The sequence below is a fragment of the Ptiloglossa arizonensis genome, chromosome 9 (genome assembly GCF_051014685.1).
Source record: "Ptiloglossa arizonensis isolate GNS036 chromosome 9, iyPtiAriz1_principal, whole genome shotgun sequence".
In the NCBI taxonomy this organism is placed as follows: Eukaryota; Metazoa; Arthropoda; class Insecta; order Hymenoptera; family Colletidae; genus Ptiloglossa; species Ptiloglossa arizonensis.
The window spans coordinates 4001487-4025748 of NC_135056.1; the positions used below are offsets into that span (position 1 = coordinate 4001487).

At 30.1% G+C, this 24262-nt stretch overlaps 1 protein-coding gene across 1 annotated transcript in view; it reads right to left on the reverse strand.

The window, feature by feature from the left end:
• Window positions 1-459: 459 nt before the first annotated feature.
• The window catches only part of LOC143150921 (carboxypeptidase D), a 31693-nt gene continuing 7890 nt past the window's right edge, over window positions 460-24262 (reverse strand). The window contains exons 2-9 of the mRNA XM_076319517.1: window positions 22366-22610; window positions 21703-21836; window positions 20895-21031; window positions 14146-14333; window positions 3078-3373; window positions 2258-2434; window positions 1902-1994; window positions 460-965 (exon numbers count right to left, since the gene is read on the reverse strand). Of these exons, the coding sequence (XP_076175632.1) occupies window positions 780-965; window positions 1902-1994; window positions 2258-2434; window positions 3078-3373; window positions 14146-14333; window positions 20895-21031; window positions 21703-21836; window positions 22366-22609 (1455 nt within the window). The 5' untranslated portion in view covers window position 22610 and the 3' untranslated portion in view covers window positions 460-779. The remainder of the gene's footprint in view (window positions 966-1901; window positions 1995-2257; window positions 2435-3077; window positions 3374-14145; window positions 14334-20894; window positions 21032-21702; window positions 21837-22365; window positions 22611-24262) is intronic.

Consider the following 24262-nt stretch of genomic DNA (forward strand, 5'->3'; position numbering starts at 1 on the left):
TGCTAAATTCAGAACAAATACATTATTTAGATTCCTGTGCATTATTTTAGAATCAGTCTAGCATAAAATAGATTATAACATTTAAACATTTGATACAGATGAATGATGCATGTATGTTTTAATACAACTCATTATTAATAAATATTACATAAAACTATCACTTAGGTAATCACTTTTACACAGCTCACAATAGCAAACATAAAAATTACTCAATACATTATATATTTCTAACATTAAAAATAATATTAATGATAATAAAATAACATTAATAGTATTATTTTATATAATTTATATTATATTAAAAATAATTGATTGAAATTGCAAAAGATTACAAAACTGAAAATAAAGAACAGTATGTAATGAAAAGAATTTTCATTCAAACTGTACTACACTACCTATGTGTTAAATTGTATTTACTTTGAACACTTTTCAATTTCTTATTTTTATTCAAAAATTTTTAAAAATATTCGTTTATGTAAACTTGTCTGAACCCTGTTAGGTGAGATATATTTTAAACATTTATTTTTATGCTAAGATCTATAACGTAACAAAATAATAAGTAACCATAATATTTTCAACAATAAAATATTCAAATATTTTAATAACATTAATATTTAAATATTTTTAACAACGCTTCATTATTTCTATTTTTAGTATAATTGTCTGCCATTCAAAATAATATAGTCTCAATTTTGGCATGGTTATAATTGAGTCGACGTGATATTTGTATGAAACAACAGTGATGCAATTGAACTGACTGTTCATTGACTTGTAACTAATCATCCAAACCAATTACTGACAAAGGAATTAAATCCATTACTGAGGGATGAGAAAATTCCACTATTTGTGTCAGAAGCTGTATTGGTTCCAGGATGTGGTCGAAAATGTATCACGTGATCTCGATTAACTTGGTCCCTGTTTCCATTGTAGAAGCTTGATCCATTGTCATCTTCAGTTTGAGGTCTCTGTTATTGACATAAATGAAAGCAAAGCTTTATAAGTTAAGAAATATCGATTCTCTACATTTTAAGTGTTAGTAACATCAGTGTAATATTAATCTCTTAATGTTTGCACACATATCTGACAGAATTTTATCTGACTTACAGATTTGTACATATTTGAGTCTGACACAGGTTACAGACATTAGTTGTTAATGGTTTATTTACTTTTTAGCCTTTGAAATAAGTAATTTATAAGATGTTAAAATCTTGGTAAACATACAGAATGTGCCTAAAAAAAGATGATGACACTAAGAGATGTGATTTAAATATTTTTTTTTAATATTTAAAAATAAAAACATTTATCTATGATCCACTCGAATTTTTCTTTTATATTACAATAGAAAATTGGTCATTAAATTTGGAAAAACATTATTATAATATTATAAAGCTTTAATTTCTTATAAAACAAAATGAAATATTTTTTACTAGTAAAATAAGAATATAAATGTTTTACATTTATAATAAATGCATACACAAATTAGTCTAGAAGTAGTAGAGTTAATATAATTGCTAGTGTTAGAGAAATTTAGTTTTGTAACTGACAAGTCAATACTTATAGTGTCTCAAAAATATTTACATATAATATTTTGATAAAATAGAGTGAATTTTAAACAAATTTCTTAATGTATTATTTACACAAAATATGTGTCATCCACAGTACATTTTAATCCTATAATAATTTACTGACATACAAATGAAAGAGCTGAATATCTCTGAAACTCTTAATTTCCAATCATATTTACTTTTAATAAGTGTCTTTTGTTTTTATTTTTCTATCTAAATTTATTTATATACCGTGAAACTTAATTTTACTTATTGTCAGACTAAAAGTAAGGACAAAATTTCAAAGACACAATCTATAAAGTAGGCCATGAATTTAAAAGTTTACATAATACTTACACTTGTCCTATGTAATGTTACATTGAAAGAGGTTGGATGTTGTTCTACTACTCTAAATTCTACTTCTCGAGGAAGGTATCCATTTGCATAAACCTGAAAAAAATATTACAATATCAAGTCACTTCTACAATAATTTTGGAAAAGTATGCTAGTGATGCTAGCTTTTTGTTAGATGAATAATCTATTTGTTCATATATTTAAAAGAAGACACTAAATTTATATGTTGTATTGTATATTTTGTAATATTTTGTAAATGCTTTTAGAGATGTTATGTATAAAGAATATAATTTAATGAGTAATAAATATAAATTATAGAAATCAAAATTTTTTAATAAAATAATAATTGATAATGTTACCTCGAGTTTGTACACTCCAGGTAATAAAATTCTCCAAAATTCGCCATATTTTGTTGTAAGAAAACTGACATCTCGTGATTTGACTTTAATAGATGCTCTTTCGATAGGATTTCCATTTTCATCAATGACAAATCCACGTACACCTCTATGAGCTTCTGCTAAAAACTTAATAAGAGCCTAAAGAAAATAAAGATTGTATGTAGATCTAGTCTTGTCTTCTTCATCTATAAACTGTTTTGTGAAATATCGAATATTGTTTTATTTTTGTATGACTCAATATGATTCGTAATTCTTTTCAGAACTTATCTTTCTTTCTTCTTAGAATATTCATGCCCTTGATTGATAATTATATAGTACAGCAAGTTTCAATCTTTTGTGTTTACAAATAACATCAGTATCAAACTACTATGAACATGTCTAAGATATTCTAAATAATTATGCATAGTAGAGAAAAATATTTAACACAAATATTAATTTTTTTTTAGATGAGCTATACAGAAACACAAAGATTTATATGCAATTCTGTTAAAAGGATTTAAAGATAGCATTTCTCTGTCACACAATGTCCCCATGAATATTATCCCCATCTCTAGTAGTTTCTAAAAATATAGTTTGTAACAGTTATGTGAACCATTCTGTATAATTGGTAAGTTAATATTTAAGTTTATCGCGATAAGTTTGATTTTAAATTCATTTTTGGAAATAAAATACTGGTAGTTCACATAATACAAAATACCTTAAACACAATTAAAAATAGAAAGTGTTCATGCTATTAAATAATCGTTTTCTATGAAACAATTATTCTATTTTTGCAACTTACCGCGCGATTTTCGTCCCAGTAAAATTGCAAATCAGTAGCTGGTGGATATTTACAGCATGAAAGTTCTAACGTAATTTCCATGCATCCATTCCATACATAGTTAAAGTCTTGCATTCCTCCAGTAAGCGGATACCATTGTGCACCATTGGTAATACCATTTTTGAATCCTGGTTGAGATGATGAACAGGGCAGTCCTTGGTACATGGAGCCATGGTTTTGTGAATAAACTAACGATAAGTGTTGAAAGACGTCGTCGTCCGGTGATATACTTGGTGCCGAAGTATAACTCTGAAACACTAAATTGCCTGTATAGATCTTGGATCGGATATAATTTTTCAAAATTTTCTTAACTTTTAAGAAAAATGTATAGTCAAACTCAGTTATAAGAAGCATCAGGGAATTTATGAAATTTTCTTGTCGTTGTTGTAACCATTAACTCACTGATCAATGGTGATTTAAATATGCCCACAATTTTTGTTACTCAATAACTTAATAAAAAGATATAGATTCAAAAACCACAAAAAATATTAGAAAGAAGTAAATAATTTAATTAAATAAAATTTGTATTAATATGTTTGTATAAATCGCGATATATTTAATATTAAGCACAATTTTTTTTCTTAATTTTAAGAATATACAGTGACAAGCAATATTATAATAAACAGGATTTTAAATAGTATTTTTATTATGAGTTTTAAAATTAATATCTATTTAAAAAATTTCGCTTAGTTATTTCTAAAATGTTTTTTGTGTGGTATTCGTGTAGTGTGCATGTTTAAAAGTGGATAAAAATTAAATGAAATTGCGGATAAATTAAAATCATTATGGTTCATTGCTTATTAGAGTCGTAATTTCACTAGATTCACACTGGTTATACCTGAGTTCGATTATATTCAATTGTGAGGTCTAATAGACGGATCAGTATAAATTACACGAACTACGAGATTTATAAATATAAAATTGGAAGAAAGTTCTTATAGTCACTTTATGTAACAATTTCTGACTCAGGATTTGTTTACATTTATTGAAAATATTCGTTAACAAGATAGTTACTACATAAAAATACTCAAATAAATAAATAAAATTTGAGTTACCATAAAAATATTTTTTCCAATCTTGTACTTATTGTTAATAGTGGAAGATTATTTCTCTCGAATATGACATTTAAAACATAACTATACTCTTTAAAAGCCAAATGACCATGTTCGCTGGTCACATTTTATATCTATAAAATAATCTCATATGTAATATTTTTTTCTCCTTATTGACCAATTAAAAAATATATAATAATTTTTGTTTTAAGCGTATTAAATTAAGGCAAAAACCGTAACAGTAAACTAGGCGAAATTACTTTGAAAAATAAAATTAACAAAAAAATTACAAAAAGAATACAATTGAAGACATCCATGACATGTTTAGTAGTATTTTCTCTGTTTTCAATTCCATTGAATAATATTTTAACATGTTTGGTGCATCGTTGAAAACTGTGGCGGGATATGGAGATAAATTCGACGATGGAAAGAGGAGAAACAAACAGAGGGCAACAGTGTATGTGTATTGTGTGCGTGCACATTTGAAAGCTTGGAAATATTGGATCTTGTGTGCGTGGGTGCAGGAGGGTATGTATCCTAACATTGTGAGGTATAAGGTTGTGACAAATAAAATAAATTAAAATTGAATTAAGCAATCGAATAAACGTCGCGAATCAATCGCTATACGTTGGTTTTATTTATAATTTTTTATTCGAATAAAAGTTTGTCTACCTTTAACCCCGAAACACATAAGAAAAAGAGAAAGAAGAGGACAAGAATGGGGCAGGGAATGTTTTACGAAGGAAAGATTAATGAAAGGAGAAAGGAATGTTGCTATTCGTTGATTATGCGTCTCGGTGTCATGCATGATTATATTACCCGAAACAATCGAGTTTTCCAAGAGTTTAAATGTCTCGAATACTCGTTTAAGTTTCTTCGAGCTTATCCGAACCCGTAATATCACGTACCCGTACAGTTCTACATAGTTCTTGGCAATGGAAGAGAAGAGAGTTGGATTAGGAAATGGAAAAATGAGGTAGAGGTTTAAAAGTAGAAGAAGAAGAACAGAGTAAGATCATCAAAATACAATAAATGGTGTAACAGTCCCTAATTATACGAAATTAAATTGAATTTGTCAGATTTCATAATCAAGGAGTTGCATTTCTATCTACAAGTTGTTCTTTAAAAAATATAACAGCAGCAATAAGGCAGAATGACTCGTTTACTAATGAAAATTATTTAAAACGCAACTCTCTTTGAACAATTTTTAGTTGTATGTTATTTAAATCATATTTAAAAAACTCTCAGTTATGTATAACTGAAAATAGTCTAAAGAGAGTTGTGTTTGATCTTATTTTCATCAGGAAAATCTCATCAATCCATTGATAATATTTTTATAAAAATACATTGATAAATTTACAAATTTTAGTTTTTATTAGCAATTGTTATTTAATTTCATGTGTTTGCGCTGGAGAAACATGTATGTATAATAATAAAGATAATTCCATTGCATTCAACCGCATTGTATTATACATACAACTTGAGTAAAGATATAGTAACAATGATGATGTCAAATTACGTGTAGGGAAACTACAAAAAGCAGGAGAAAAGTGAAGGAGTAAACTAAGACGATAAGAAAGAGTTGCAAAATTTAAACTAAGAAATGTATTAAACATACATAAATGAAGGAAGGAAGATACTGAAAGATGAAAATGAGAAAAAGGTTCAAAACAATGCTGCAGAACTAATGATCTAATAAACATGCTTGACTATTCTGTTTATTACACTTCTTTTGTTTGTAGTTTGTGGTAGGTCAGTGGTAAGAATGTTATTTTGGCTACTGCGGTCAGCTCGAGTTGTATAACTTTGGTTTAAAATATGCAGTGAAGGAGAGAAATCACGAGGCTGTGTAGTTAGAAGATGTAAGCAATAAAAGGATATTTTATATTAAGAGTGTAGAAATTATTTAGAAAATATTGAATGATAAGGAAATTAGGAGAAAGGTGCTAAGAGAGGAGTGAAAGATCAGGTAGGGAGAAAAATAGAAAGAAAATAAAAGAAGTAGAAAGTAGAAGAAAGCAAGCAGAACAAGAAACTGTAATAGGTAGTATCGGATTAAGATATAATAAGAATAAGTTATGGTAAAAGCAGTGTCTATTAGAAATCTAGAAGGGCTCAGGCCACTTACCTTTTAGAGGCCTCACATCCTTTTAGAAATTCCCAGTATGTTAAAAAGAAAAACTCTTTTTTGTGCAATAAATAATATTTTTGGTACAAAGAATATTATTATTAAATGCTAGTTGGTTTTAATAGTAAAGTTTATGCAGCAGATTCTGTCTTCTTAGTTATAATGCTATTACTTGTTTGAATAAACTGTTCATACAATTAATAGCATGCTGTAGGATATCAGGTAAGATCAGTTAAATAAGCCTTACTAATGCAGCCCATCTGGTAGACCCAGGACAAAACACAACAATATTGTTCTTTGTACCAAATGTTTGTACTAAATATTGCTTATTATTACTAAATCATAAACTTATTGTAAGAGTATAAAAGTTTCTTGATTATCTTCCTTTTGTAAATTTGAGGCCTCCCTAAGTGTGGAACCCGACCGTCCCTCTACGATGGGGGTCTACAGTAGAAGTAAGGTTTATAAAGAGAGAATGAGAATGAGTTAATCGAAAAAAAAAACAATAAAAAAACTCTATTACTACTATGTATTTCAACTACTCACTAATATGTATTTCAACATTTGCTCTATTTAATAATATTCATGATTGTTCTGTAATTATACCATTAAAAGTTGCTTTTTATTTTTTAAATAGACTGTTTTTTTGAAAGAACTATTTTAGACTATTGAATATTCTAAAATTTTGAGTATAATTTTAAATAAATTATATGGACGTTATTGACATATTTTTAATACTGTTTTTGCTTATATTATTAATCCTTTGCACTCGAGAGGCGACTGAGAGTCACCAACTGATGCACTCTAATTTTTCTTATTTCGAAGAAAAACTTCCTTCGTGGCTTGAGATAAAAAAAAGTGCCTTGTAAAATATACGAAATATCTCGATAAGATAAGATCCAAGTTTATTCTACCATTTATTCTTACTTTCGATGTAAAAAATGTCTTCGATGTTTTCAATTTTTCGCATAGAAAAGTTCTTCGAGCGCAAAGGGTTAACATAGCAGTAACGAAATGATATAGCAAAATATATTCCTCAGAAGAATATTCATATTGTTCGAATTTAATGTTACCATAATGGTACTTGGAATTAATATGCTCACGAGTCAAAATTTGGTTTAAATTAAAGCCTAAGTGCGATTGATTAAAAACTGATACGAAGACTTTATCAATTATTCAGTTAGCAAATACATTATATACCTGCGCATAATGGCGCTGACCGGCATATTCCTGACAGCATGAAAAGTTACACAATACAATGACATTACTTTTAATGATATTAATTAATGGAATGTAATTTACTTTGTACATTGATTCAATATATGTACAGTGATTCACGCAGTTGATCAAACGTTATGGAATTTTAAGGAAGCATTAGAATGTGTGCATGTTGCTAGTTTGTTTGGTATTGTTCTCTATTCAAACATAATTTGTCGGTTCGTAATTATTTTTCAATTTCTAATCAAATAAAGTAGATTTAAATTGTAAAATAAACGTCGAAAAACGCAGTTTTATAATTTATATACGATTATTAAAAGAATTATTGTTATCGATAAATAGCTTCTGTAGGTACCTACGTTATATGTTATTTTTCAATCTAGAAAGTCAATTATATTGAATAGTAAATAAAAAGAAATCTGTATTTAGTTACTTTTGACAATAAAATAGATTGATTCGATTAATGAGGCAAAATATTAATAAGAAACAATAGATTTTAATATTAATGTTACTACATTTCGTGCTGAATCAGTTAATTTTATTTTAATCGTATCTAAAGTAGGATCTGTTAAAACACAAAATTAAAGAATTGTTACAATTTGAGTAATTTCTAATTCTGAAATTGTTCGGACGATATAATATACTTTATTGATTCTATATCCAATATATAGAAAACTGATAAAAACTATAAAATTTGGCTAATTATTCAATCGATTCACAATGGTGGTGCAAATACTGTAGAAATAAATCAGAACTTAGTTACATATTATGATATTAATGTATATTAATATCTCATTCTCCTAAATTTTCATATTTGATAAAATTGCAGTATGAATATTATATTGTATATCCTTAATTAAAATAAACGTAATTATGTTGGAAGTATCTAGTTTTAGTATTTAGTTTTTATGTAATTGGATAATTGACAGTACCCTTGTGAAGGTGGCTATGTGTGTGCTTTGAGGTCGCAAAGCGTTGGTTTTGTTTTTCAAATCTTCTATAGAGACCATACGGTATTATGTGTCAAAGTGTTTAATATTAATTTGTTCCTTTGTACTTTATATTTTTGCTTTCCCGTAGCTGAAAGGGACACAATTTGTGGCATATTTCTCACAGTTTGTTTGATGGTCAGTGAATATGTACTGAATGTAACTCTGTTAATAAAGCTTGTTGTATTAAATTATAACTTCAACAAGTTTTATATTTTTGTTCTATTACGTAGTTCTGATTATAATGGAACAGTAAAAAAGAATTTATATGTAGCTGGTTCTGTCATTTTTTTTTATTAAAATAAAGTAATGTATATTTAAAATACATTTGATCAATTTTGTGAGTTACAGTACATACACTCTGCGACAAGACTGTAAGACACTTATGATTTTATTGATTATCATAAAATTATTCAATCCTTTTTGTAAAATGAATCACTGTAACAAAAATCCCTTAAAAACACGTATATTTTAATCATATCAGCAATAAAATCAGGAACATGGAGTAAAAATTCCGAAATCTCGATTTTTGCGTGATAAAAGATGGCCATTAATAATGCGTGCCACAGATTTTATTTGTAAGTTCATTAGTTTTTGTTAGTGATAGTGTTCAACAAATTTTTACTTTCTTCTATTTTGCAATATTCACTAGGTGAACCTCGTAGAGTTTCTCGTTCTAAACACTAATCCGCAAATAGAATTGCTCTCTCACTTTCAGTTTCCGAAAATTTGGAATTTTAAAATCCTAAAAACACCTGATTTTTAGCAAAAATGAAGTTATGTAAGAATGAAAAACTTTAGGAAGTTCTAATTCGTTTTAAAAGATAGAAGAGAGATTTCTAAATGTACCAGTATTGACAGTCTTAATATTATTTAGTTCTGAATGATTGTAAATAGGTATTCAAGTTTAAAAATGTGTCGATGTGCACAGTTTTTACATACTATTTGTGCATTTCTATAAAATATTGTTTGTGTAACACGAATTTGCTATGCACAAGTATCAAATTCTGTAGACGTTTTTGAAGAAGAAACCATTCAGCAGAAGCGTCGAAGTGGTTTTCAGTTCACACAAGGCGAGAAAATACATATTCTTGTATACTAATCACGGAAATATTAAGAAACGAATTTTAATTATTTTTGATTTTGACAGAAGAAATGAAGTATATAAAATAAAGAATAACTTGTAGCAATACGCGTGTAACTAAACTTAAAAATGTTTGCGCTTTATTTGATGTTTGTATGTTGCGTCTTTCTTATTGTTCATCAGTGACGAGCAATATCCGGTTAGCATTGTAGATATATCCATTCACTGTTATTGTTTCTCCATTCCGGAAATGTCTTGTTAGTGGAAGCTTTTGTCCACCGTGTTCGTCATTTATATTACCAAGGTTTGAAGGAAAATATACAAATGGAAATGCAGTAAGTGAATTTTTAACAACATATTGTGGATAAAATTTTGATACGCTTTTAATAGTCCTTCGAGGATAAATACATAATTTTTCGACTTTTATTTGTCGAGGAATCGTTCTGTCGTTTTTATGAATGCGAAGCAGATTGTTTTTTCTAAATTATTCACTTTTTCGATAAAGGTGACGTCTTTCATTAAATTTCGAATTTGAGGATTGACAAATATTCCTTCTTTTATTTTATTGTTAGGAATGAAATGAAATTTGGTTTCTATATATGTACAATTCCTGGTCCTAATTTATTGGTTGCTGTTATAACATTTTTCATTATTTCGAATTTGTATAGATGTACAAATACTCGAATAATCGAGTAGGTCGAAATTCGAAGCGAGTCGAGATTCGGATTATCGATCTAATTCGAGAACTCCAAAGCATTGAGCAGCTCGAAAAAACTGAGCGGTTTGAAGAAATAGAGTAGCTCGAATGAATTTAGCGTTGTAAATGCTTCAAATGAATCATATGTTATTTAAAATAGCTGTCCATATTATCATGCATAATTGAAATATACAGGATTGGTCGAAAATGGTAGTAGATCCGGGTAGGGGGTATATTCTCTTTATATATTTGTTCTTTGATGTACTTTAAACACTATCTCGGACATTCACAACCGGTAATAGAATATACAACAACCGGATTGTATTTAATCGTTTGTGTAGTTAAAGAAACTTCAAAATAGATATTCTCGATACAAAGCACCGGATGAGAAAATGTTATATCAAATTAATTTTAATTTTTTTACGTAGTCGTTTCAATTTGAATCGTTCGATTCTTTCGAGCTGGTCAAATTGGTTCGACTATTCAAACCGAGTACAACTCAGTTCGTTCTTTTCGAGTATTTCAGCATCTCTACTCTAAACTCCGAGTACTTACATAATAATACTATTACTTTTAGATCCCCAAAAACGTCCAATTTATATTTATTATATTCAATTCTGCATGGTACTTTCTCCAATGATTCATACTGCTCCTTCATTTTCATTGAATATGCAGGTAGAATATGGGAATGGACGGATGTACATTTCCGATGGGTAACAGTACAGTTTTTAAACTGTGCTTTCATGAGTCTATCGATAACTTCTATGCTATTAAATCGTATTCGAAACTGAGGGTTTTAAATAAAAAATTCGCATTATTGCAAACACATAGTCTTTTGTATATAGAAAAGAATTGTTGTTACGTATGTTACCACGTCTTGAAATATAACAAGTAAAATGCAAACGTTTTTAAGTTCAGTTACCTCCGTAATGTTACAAGTTATTCTTTATTTTATATACTTCATTTCTTCTGTTAAAATCAAAAATAATTAAAATTCGTTTCTTAATATTTCTGTGATTAGTATACAAGAATACGTGAAAAATTTACCATTGTTACATCATTACCATTATTGGTAATGTTGCAAATTTACCATTGTTGCACTCACTTTCGACCAGTATTTTTTCGCTTTGTGTGAACTAAAAACTACTTCGACGCTTCTGCTGAATGGTTCCTTCTTCAGAAACGTCTACAGAATCTGATACTTGTGCATACCAAATTCGTGCTACACAAACGATATTTTGTAGAAATGCACAAATAGTATATAAAAACTATGCACATTGGCACTTTTTTAAACTTGAATGACTATTTACAATCATCCAGAACTAAATAATGAGAGTATCAATACTGGTACATTTAGAAATCTCTCTTCTATCTTTTAAAACGAATTAGAACTTCCTAAAGTTTTTCGTTCTTAGATAATTTCATTTTTGCTAAAATTGATTTTATTGAGCGTAGGATTGTGTGTGTGTTTTTACGATTTTAAAATTGCAAATTTTCGAAAATTGAAGATGAAAGAGCAATTCTACTTGCAGATTCGTGTTCAGAACGAGAAACTCTACAAGGAGCATCTAGTGAATGTTGTAAAAAAGTTCACGTTGAACAATGCGATTTATATAAATCCACAATAATTTTTTGATTCTAAGACTTCCATTTCTTTTTGATGTTAATTTTTAACTCTTTGATATAATGTTAAATAGCTTTTATGATATGAAGAATAGTAGACCAATTTTTATACATATATATTTCTTTAGTTCCGAAAAAGTTCTTAAAGTGCCTTACTCGTATGTACCTACGGCTGTATTATTTTTCTGATACATTTACTTAATTGAAGCAATTTTTATAGCTCACTTTGATAATAATTATTAACATTTACTTCTATTAACTTTATACGTAATAAAGAACATTACTTTTTCGATAATAATTTATTGCTGCTCACATTAGAATTTTTCAACTTTCTTTCGTAAATTATGCAAATAACTAGTTGAATTGTCTAGGGTTTGAAAAGATTCCTAAAATAATTGTTAATAACCGTTATATAAAGATTTTCACTGACAGTTACTATTAACATTTACAGTTACTAACCGCAATTTTCTAATGCAGCGCAATAGAAAATGTGAGATTGATTTTATTGAGCGTAGGATTGTGTGTGTGTGTTCCAGAGTAAATAAGTAGCTGAAAATTGGTACAAATGAGTGGCGAAAGTGTGGCAGAAATAAGGTTGGTAGCATGGCGTGGGTTAGTACGAATGAGTGATAAGGGAAAAAACGAGGTTGGTAGTATGCTGAGAGTGATTTAAGAGAATTGTACTTATGAGAGAGTAAATTTTAATGGTAAAGAGTTTTTTTATGTAAATTTTTCATATATATATATAAAATATACAGGGTGTTTTCGTAAACTGGAAACAATAGAATATCTCGTATCGGATTGAAGTTATGAAAAATGTTTTAATAAAAATTATTTGGTACAAAGATAGACATGTGGTATAAATATTTTTTCTAAGCTTCGTGTAATGGGAGGGTACATTCTATTATTTATAACACAGTGGTATTTGTTGAAACGATTTTAAAGCCTTTCTTACAAGGCCATTTAATGCAATATAAAGTAATAAATTTGTAAAATTTTAAAGAGTCAGATAAACGTGGATAGCCATTTGATGCCTATTCGTATGATTCATTTTTATTATTGTTTCAATAATTTTTGTTTGTTTATAAATGTGTTATCAGAATACAATAATCTCTTCATAAATAAAAGTCTTGGGGCTTAAATGTTACATATCGAGAAAAGAAGATAGCAGTTCTTTGCTTCGTTGGCAGCGACGAACTTAGAAAAGGATAATGAGCGAAAAGAAAGAGACAGGACGAACGTTCAACATAGGCGCAGAGATCAAAGATGTATCGCTGAGACTCATACTAATTCAAAAGTAAAACTTTTTTTATTATTAATTATTTTTCAACGAAAATGTTCATATCATACTTATGGCTTTTATCTGAATAAAATAAAATCAAACACAATGTAGTTTGAACTATATTTGCATATTAAATTAGTCAAAATAGTTATTAAATAATTAAATATAATCTTAAGAATACTATTGCGTTTAGTCTTATTTTAATAAAAAAAATGTCACAAATATGAGAGTGAAATTTTCATTGAAGAATAATTTATTATTAGTAAGAAAGTTTACTATCGTATTAGTATATATATAATTATTTATATATGCGATTTTGGATTAAATCGATAATTAATGGACGAATTAATCCATTTTGTATTGTATATTCAAATTGAGGAAACCCTTGCATATAATTATACATATTTTTTAATTATCAAATACAACGCGTACCGTTATATTTTATCAACTTATGGAAAAATGTATATCATTCCATTTATAAAAATGTAAGAGATCTTGAAATGACCTTGACGTCTCCACCCAATGACATTTCTCATTGAACACCCAGTTGCTTTCCCCCAAGTTATTCAATCTCCCAAAAGTAGTTTTTAAAAATTAACGTACTTTTCGAAATAATTTAAAAATTAAAATGAGACAACTTTACGAAATAATTTAAAAATTAAAATGATACAACCTATGGTACATATATAGGAAAGAAATTCTTGGAATAAAGTTTTAAATAATTTTACTAAATGTCTTATAGTTTTGTCGCGGTGGACAATTGCATTGAGCAACAGTTATCTTTTCCCAACGTGTTACTGGTATTTCGTGTATTATTGGTATACAATTATGTTTTCGTAAATCTCTGGTTCTCTTTATAGAACATTTTGAAAATGATAAATTAAAATTACAAGAATTTTCATTATTCATGTAAACGAAAGCTGATATGTCGCAAACGTTTATAAAAACAAACTTACGCGAATTCGGCGTGTTATCGAACGGGTAACTAGCAACTAAGGCACCTCCATGTAAGCTTCCAGATAATACGAACTGTATTTTGGATACCCATTCTTTAACAGCCTCTGTTTCCGGTTGACTCTTCCTATTGTTTTGTTTGAAGTAGTCTGGGAAATTGCGATTTAAATCAAAACCACGTGCGTTGTACCTACAAAAAATATTATTACGTACAAGCTTGTTAATTCAATGGATTACAAAAATACAAATATTTACAAATATTACAAGTACGAACATTGAAACAAATATCTTTTTGTCTTTAAGAAACTACAATACTATTCATTTGAAATACTCTAATTGATGTATAATTGATCTACAGTTATCTTAACTAATAACGTTTATTAATACGAACTTGCCTTACAACCTGTTTAATAGTTTTGTATTTTAAAATAAATGACCTTTGTATTATTTGGTAGGGTATGCACGCGAGGAAATTGTGTCTGGAATTATGGTGAACCTTGTAATTAGAATTTACACAAAAACAAGTCATGCTAGTATTAAAACAAGTATAACTTTTATGTTCTCTTACATTACAAATTTTCTGGGAAATTGTTTCATAGGGACGCAACTTAGAGTCGTTCCTCGTCGTCAGCTCAAACCAAACATTTTCTGCATTATACATCCCAATTATTGGAACTTGTTCTGTAATAAATTTAACACTGATTGAAGGAAGCGATATTGAAACTGCAGAGTCAGCTGCATCGGATTCCTATGATTCAACCAATTCAGACGGCAGTAGCTCCTCAGAGAATTCGTAATGTAAGAAAATATAAAGATTATGTTTGTTTTAATTTTAGTATGATTTGTTTTTGTCTAAATTGTAATTATATAGAATTTATCTAGATAGAAATGAATATAAACGGATTTATATTATTTTTAATAAATTTTGTACGATGTCACAAAACGAAGCATGATAAATATCTGATATATAAGTAATAAGTACTGTAATTATGGGAGAAGAATTAGGAACATGTTATTGATTTTTTATCTGCATATGAAGACATAAAAGAAGAAGAAAATTAACAATTTATGGAACTATTGGAAATGTATTTGAAAGATTATTTTATAATACAAGAGTACCAGCATGCGTTCAATGCGTGATACAGAGTCTGAAAATATTTTTCTTAGGTAAAGATTATTAAATGAAAAATAAATAAATATCTATGAATATGTATATTTGCACTAGTCGCAGAATTAAGAAAATAATTTACGTATTGTTAGACAAAGTTTAAAATTCGTGGTCTTGGCGCTGTGCTTCTGTTGGTCACGTGCTCACTCTAACAGCCCACGTTCCTATGCGTCATCTGCACGCGTTCTTTTTGTTGACGCGTTTCGTAAACCATGTAAATAGAATGTATCTACACGTTGTGGTACGACTACAAATCAATATGTCTAGTATATCCGTCTGTAAATACAGAATTCTAAAATACTCGGTGAACCGTAGTGAGTGTTCATTTGAAGTGAATCGACGTTTATTCCATCGTCGTAACAGATTAGGAGCCCGGAACAACTGAGACACTCAAAATGAACTCTCTCGCGTCTCGTAGAAGCGAAGTGAGGTTATTTGCATGTGTCGCGTCGGTTTTCTAATCTTCTCATTCTGTGGTCGCGGTCTGCTTGAGTTTGTTTGATATAATACTACGAAACAACGGTTGCGACGGATGTCGTAAAGATTGGTGCATTATTAAGGAAGAATTATGACACACGGAAGATGCAAATGGAAGCCGTGTCTATTAAAACGGACATCTGGGACTTCGTGAATAGTAAGAAAGTGAAGTTGCGTGGGTCTTGGGTGATTTGAAAGTGAAGTTTAATATCAGTTTATCAATCGGTGCGTCAAAACTAAAGCAAGTGAAGGGATGTGAGACATCGCGTGTTCTGTGGTTAAAACAAGACATTTATCAGTTGCTCCTACGACTTTGATTGTCACCTGTAACAAGCGAGCTAACTACGAATGATTTTAATGGGTATTTGAAAGAATATTAAAAAGGATATAATAAAACTGACAATTTTTATAGAAATAAAATAAACATATAACTATTGTTGTTTTTTTCTTCTTCGGATCACTAGACAAGTGTGTTAGTCATTGATCCCCGTACGAGTTCCCAAATAATTGTTGTACTCGTGCGGTGTATTGATGTATATTTAAGAATATTATAAGCTACAGTGTTATTAGTATTAGACGTGGTGTTGGTGATTAGTTTCGCTTTTCACTAAAGGTAGATCGACCGCGTATAAGACTAAGCTTATCGTCTTGATGCCCTCGGCACGCGTCTTTATCGTCTTTGTCGCTTATGTCTTTTACTGGTCTTTCGTCTTAATGCGTCTTTTTAACTGTCTCGTCTTATTACGTCTTTTTACTCATACCGTCCGCAACATACTCTCTGGACATACTCTCCGCGTCATACTACGACATACTGTGTCATACTCTCTACGTCGTACTGTCTTATACTGTCTGTGACATACTGTGGACGTACTGTCTCCAACCTTCCTTTCGCACTCTCTATATAGGCACGCACATTCATTCTCTTTCATTCTAATCCTCAGTTTCTCTCACTTCAGACATTTGGTCACGTTCGGCCATCCTAATCGTTCGTCTTTTCCAAACACTCTTCAATTTCTCCGAACCACATGTATTCCCTTTCGTCCTCATGCATTCTCACGCTCGCTCGTCTCGCAAGAACCCCTGTAAAGGGATACTTGTGCCTTCCACGAAACCTAGCGAACAGATCGGCGCCAAATGTTTATCCTAACGCAGGTCTCTTCGCACGCGCTATCTCTTCTAGGCCTGCGCTCGAAGCAGGCCCAAGCGGACACGGAAAATCCGATACCACACTATTGGTAATTTATTTAAAATGTAATATTTTAAAACATTTTATACACAATTACGATTGACCAGGGCAGCTTGGACAAAAAGTTTTTTACATTTTTGCTTTCTTTCGATCAGTCTACACAGAATCTATTTTTATAGCATAATTTACATGCAAGTCTAATACTTACTCTAGAAGAATTTCTTTTGGTATAATTGTTGTTATTACTTCAATTTGCAGCAAAATTTTGAGAATTTACGTTGTGCGACGGAATCCTGTAACGTGCTACCGTTGTCAGAGGTATTGCGAATCAAAATGATCGAAAAATGTGATGCGCGAAAGAATGGTACATGTGACGATGAATCGAATACGATAGTTGCTGGAAAACTTAACATTTTCAAAAATCGAAATTTGACGAAAAACGGTAATAGTAGGGGTTGAGATGAAAAGATGGAAAAATCACAAAGCGATAAAAAATCCTTCAATTATTTTCGATGTCATAAAATCGGTCAAAAATCCTCGGAATGCTGATAAAAGAATAATAGATTTCAGCAAGATGCAAATAATGTCGAACACCATCTGTGTTATGGTCAAATTGATCCGAGTGACAATAAAGGTTGTTGTTCGTTGCACCTCTGTAGGAATCACTTGTTAACATGAATCAAGGCAACCGCATTTGTGAAGACGACCACGTCAAAAACATAGATTTAAGCGACACATTGTATGTGTGGAAGGAATTTGACAGATGTAGCGATAGGAGTTATTATATTTCTAATATCATATATTTGGTTAATCGAGACTGGACTGTGGAGGTGTTTCGAATTAAAGAACTCTGAGGAAGGTGAATCGGTGTCTTGGTATGGAATTTTGCCAACATAAAAACGGATACTTCATTCATCAAAATTGATACATTCCCAAAAGGGGAAATCCTTGAATGGTTTCTAGATGACCGACTGTAAACCATTCTTTATATCAATGACTGTTAATCAAAAACTACAGGTATCACATCACGAAGAGATCACAGAGAAGTCGAGGCTACTCCATACTGCGAGCTTGTCTGTTCTCTGATGAACCTAGCATTAGTTACCAGCCCGGACATCGCGCACATCGTCAGCTGGCTCAATCGTTTCAACGATTGCCACAAATTCCTACTTGTTAATTAATGCTCCTGCATTAAGTGGCAGTGACACGTATCCTTCGCTATTTAACACTTCAATTAGTTTTTAGCCCGGACCGTGTGCATGTTATTACTTTCCCCACTTGGACGGAGGTTACAATGATTTCAACAATCTGTTTATAAAAAACCAGTCCAAAGGATGGCAGAATATCTATTACATTTTCCGCTTAATTTCTGGGTCCACAATCAGCAATAAATGATTCTCTTTGTTCCGTATAATTATTCATTTCCTCCTACAAGAAAATGTCTTGCAACAATCTTTCTTTATCACTACTGTTGTCATTTATGATAGCATGTGCCACTGCTAAATCAGTAACATCGTTTTCATTATCACAGTCATTGGTATAAAAACTTAAACCTTCGTTAGAATTATTCATGATTGAAAATATTTTCGAACCTGATTTCAACGTTAAATGCCCTATGTCTTGAAAACGACTAAAAATCGATTGTGATCCATCGATCAAATGTATAGAGGTTGACGACACGCGGAAAAATAGTAGTTTATTTCATGTATAGAAGTTGACGATCGGCGAAGAAACGATAGTCTATACGGTATATATATATATATAGATATTGACGATAAATGAAGAAACGATAGTTCATACGACATATGGAGCTCATCACTGAGGGTTTAAAAGGAGCATTAGAACTAGGCATCATATATCGATGCAATAAGGATTCTTTCACGGAATATGTTGACACTGATTGGGGCAGTTGTCCAGTGGGCAAGAGATATTACATAGGCCTTGCATTTATTCTGATTTATCTCTTGGAAATCATGGAAACAGTGCACCGTTGTACTCTCGTCGACCGAGGCGGAGTATATGGGCATCGGATTCGAGAATTTGGCTAACCCCAAGATAGTCTGCGACAACATGGTGCTCATAAGCTGATCACGAACTATAAGTTTTACAGCTGCACGAAACATATTGATATCTGACACCACTTTGTGCGAGAAGCTGTGAGGAATCAGTGCTTAGGAACGTAATATGTACCTACTGAGAAGATGCTAGCAGATGTTCCTACAAAGACTCTACCAGGTCCATCAAAAATGTTTAGAAGCACTCGGAATGCAAAACCCAAGGGAGAATGTTAGACAGAATTTAAAATTCGTGGTCTTGGTGCTATGCTTCTATTAGTCACGTGCTTGCTCGAGTGGCAAGAACTTTTTCCTACGTTAACCTTACGCGTTCTTTTTATTAACGAGTAATACGACTACGAACTAATATGTATAACCGTCTGTAAATAAAGTACTCTTAAATACTTGTGAAACCGTAGTGAATGTTTATTTGAAGTTGATTTATCGCTCTAACATGTATATTATTCAGTATTTTTTAGGTACGACAAATCAGATTAATTAAAATCACTATTATTATAAATCATATAGTTATAAATAAAAATACTATATTATTATTATTATTTTAAATGTGTTTAATAATCTGTACAATGGGAGAGAATATTATTCAATCTGTATTAATAAGTGACTATTGGTTACATTTTTATCGTAAAAATCTCGCCAATATATTAAAAGAATTTAAAAAAAAAGAAGAATTACAATTAAAAGGTTATACAGTATTGTTTCGTTACAGATCATCCGTTTGGGGGACAAGTACGACTTACAACAAATCGGTCCTCCATTTTGTATTTCGTTTGTTCTTTGCCACAGCCAGTGCGACAAACACTAATGAGCGAAACTTGCATATGACGGTGGCAAACCATAAAGGGCCGCTCGAGTATGGGGATATAGGAAAATAAATATCGTTTTTGTTTTTAAGAAGAGGTTATTTAAACTTAAAAAAATGTTAATACATTGTAGTATTACAATTGTTATTTCAATTGCGTCTATTATTGTAGTTAAATTAGTGTTAAATTGTCAAAGGCCGGAAGAGAACCCCAATTTAACAGAACAGTATCAAATCTCTATAGAAACAGTTCGACACAATCAACACGAGGAAAGTAAATTAAGAAACTATACAGCTAAAGAAATCCGCGAATTAAAATTAAAAAAAAATGAAGGACATGCAGTTTTAAAGATTTGGAAAACCACCTTCAAATGTGGTTATTAGAACATGGATTTATTATTACAGGAGAAAGCATTGGAAATAGAAAATGAAATTGGGATATCATCTTCGCTCAATATCAGTAGGGGCTGGTTAACGAAATTTAAAGATCGTTGTAATATAACATTAGTTATCAAAGATACAAGCGAACTTTATGATTTGCTACCGTCATGTGCTTTCTCGTTCACTTACAGTCAGTTGCACTCGTCGCTGTAATTACAATGACGAACTATAACGAGACAAAACTGTATTATTTTATTACAGCTGAACAGTGAATGTTTCGTCAAAAGAATTGCGTCGTGTGACGTATTACACGTATTATTACGCGTAAATATTAAATAGGTATAGAAATAATGCGTAGATAATCTAAAGGAAGGACCAATAGAGACAATGTAAGAGAATTTACTGTACACGCATTTCGTTTGCGCCTGACAAGATTGCCCCTGCCTGCCATAACTCGAGATGTAATCTACTCGTACACGTACCATAGTTCGTGTATGTTCTTTCTCTGCTTTTTAGAGTTTTTGCATTCAATTGGTATATACATACGTATGTTCGATTATGAATTGAAATCTACTAGATTATAGTGCTTTTTACAGGAAAAACAAGAACAAATTTATTTCCGATTAATTTTCAAAATATTAATAAAATTTGGAACAGCTTACCTGCCTTGACCACCTTCACAGTATCCTTCCTTTGAAACTTCAAAGCCATCAGGATTCATTGATGGAAGAATATGAATTCTAGTATTGTCCAAGAGCCATGTAACGTATGGATCCGATCCGTAATTCGTTACAAAGTACTGAAAATGAAGAACAGGATTTAAGTATTTGAAAAGTACAGCGTGCAGAAAAACATGCACGCATTATTTCATCTCTGAAACATGCATCTTATTGTTAGCTTTATATTAGAATATTTGCTCCATCGTATAACTGAATACATTATAGACATTTTCTACAGAGAGATAATAATTAGTAGAAAGAATTGAAGAACATTTTAAAATGTTTTGTTCAAATGAAATGCTACATGTCTCTATTTACTTATAACTATAGAAAATGTTCAAATAAATTTTATGATATATAATGTAAGATCCTTTAAAGTCGGTTAAACAGGTTTTAATAGGATAAATAATTTTTAACATTTTAAATACTTTCATGGAATATTATATACACGAACATGTACTTCTTAATGATACATTTGTTGAACTTATTTATTAAATCGATACTTTAATTTACTCCATTTTTATTTAACTAAGTCGAAGAGTATTTCTTATAATTCGAATATAAAAAAAAAGTCTTAGTATTTTTTCAACATGTTTATGACAATACAATTTGTACATCCATTTTCAAGAAAGAATCTTTTCATAAATTTTATAAAAATTAATATAAATAATTAAGATAAGAGTATTTTTCTCGAGCATTTCTATCAAGGCTAGGTTAATAACTGTATAAAGTGTATTGTGTGATTACTTACATGAATCAGATGTAACATCAACTCACGACCTACGGCTTCATTTCCATGTATATTGGCTACATATTTTACATCAGGTTTTCCAATCATATGTTCGTATGGCGAGGAAGAAACAACCATTACCCATAAGTCGCGACCTGAAAAATTAAATTTTTTATTTATTTTCGTTTTGCTACTATAATGATGAATATAAATATATGTAAATTTTGCTTTGGTGCAGAACGTGTATTTGCATCGACTCAGTTTTACATCAGTAACCTTGTATTACGCATATCAATATCAAATCACGTGTGAATAGTGGTTTGTATTTATTGACTCTTCGCTTTTCAGATATTACACATTATACAAATCTTTTAATGTTAGATGAAAATAAAAATGATTGAGAAATTAAAAATTATTTTGTTCATTATTTTTCCTGTATTTCTAGCACCACTTTCCTTTAAATAAACAGAATAGTAGAAAAATTGAAAAAATTATGCATTCAGCGTTAAAAGTTACAAATGCAAGTAATGATTAATCAATGAAGTATGGGTTGGCATAAAAATGGTAAAATGATAAATATAATAATAGGTAGTTAATTATAAATATACGTTCATTATGTCAGTGAAAAAATAAAATGATAAAAATGATAAGAAATAATATTAAAGGAAGTTTTATGAAGCATACCTTTTACAGATTTTCCTATAGAGTATAAGGCAGTTAAGTTTTGAAAACGAAGAGACGTTGTTCGTAGAAAACGACTCATTTGCTCGTAATTATGATATGTGAACTCGATACTGTACGGTTCTTCGTAAGCGTGAAAACGAGCATTGTACTGGTTGGAGAGATCTTTGTTAACGTGTTGCGAAGCAGCTGCAGTTCCATGAAATGCTCCAAGCATGGAGATTAAGATAAACATCAATCGAGGCATTCTGTGTATGAAAAAATAACGTAATTCGATAATAAAAGTCCACTACCGAGAATTGAATTGATTTTAATAACATGATTCTTTACGTAAATCAGTCATTAAAATATCCCGGAAAATATTGCGAGATTTTAGTCATTTTTATTTTTAAGATTTTTAAACTATCTATCGAAATAAAATGTACATATGTATTGCTACATTGCTGCAAAAGTTGTTTTCACGGTGATTACGAAAATATATATTACTTTTTAAAAATTTATTTTTTTTTCATGCTTTTATGCCATTATTGGAAATAAAACTACAATTACATAATAACAACTATAATTTTTGCCAGCAATTGTTTATCAAATGTAGAAGTGGATTTTTTTGTACTCAAAGAAACTGTATGATAGATAATTTAATACATCAAATTACTTTTTGTTATGATTCTGACTTAAAACTTTGAAATGTTTAATACTTAATGGGTCACTCTAATATTTATAATATAAGCAGCACAAAATTGTAAATATATGTGCACATTTAAATTATTTGTGTTTACGACTGTTTACTGGTATAATAACAGTGTTTCTGCATTTATGTATAATCGTCTTATTATGATTCAGAACATGATATTATTGTAATTTATAGTTTGTAATAGAAATTCAACATTCATTGATACTAAACTCTAACATAAGTCATTCTTTCTTATTTTATATTAGCTCCTTTTTTTATTTTAGCGACTTTTAAAGACGAAACGCTACAAAACAGTACATTTTTCACTATGCAATGTTTTGTGAAATTCGCAAAATCATGTATATCGTTTATATAAATCCCCAATATACTTTATGTATAAAAAGTACGATGATTATTAAATTGCGGATTCTATGCATTCATAACGTATTTATGTTAATATGGAAAGTAGACACAAAACGTAGATAAATATTCCATATATTAAAATATCTATTAATAATATTAAATAGATATTTTATTCTGCAGAAGTGCATATATTCTGCATAAGTTTGTATATGTTTTTCATATTTGGAAACGCAAAAGAGACATGAAATTTACAGTCTAGTGATCAGTGTTTACAAATTTGTTACATTTGTTTATTTTTATCAATATTAGATAAACGTAATTGAAAAATTTGCAATACGGTATATAGCACTGAAACATGTGATTCGATTTAAAACAATAGCGTAGTTGCACTTTGTGGGTGCATCGTTGCATCTGCGGAAAAAATAGTATCGTAAGAAGTTGACACGATAAAATTGCGAGACGCACCCTGTACATTATACCGTTAAAGAGGAAAGTTGAAATATAAAAAGCAATGTGACAAAAAATAATGTCAAGAAGAGAAGACTAAAAGCTCAAATGCGGTTATTCGAACACACGACCTTCTTATTATGAGTACTTGACGCTAGCAAACTACCCAACACAGCTGTTAAGGACGACGTGAATCTCTCAGGTTTTGTAGAAATTTATGAAGACAAATGTTTAAAAGTATTTTGTATAAAAATGGTTAGCCAGACATTCCAAATCTTCTTCCACTTTTAGATGTAATCAATATCTTCGGTGATTGAAATTTTTATGTTAATGATTATCGTCATACGTATTTATTTTGATCGTATCATACAATAAATGAAATAAAAATGTACAAAAATTGTCAACTACTTAAATCGT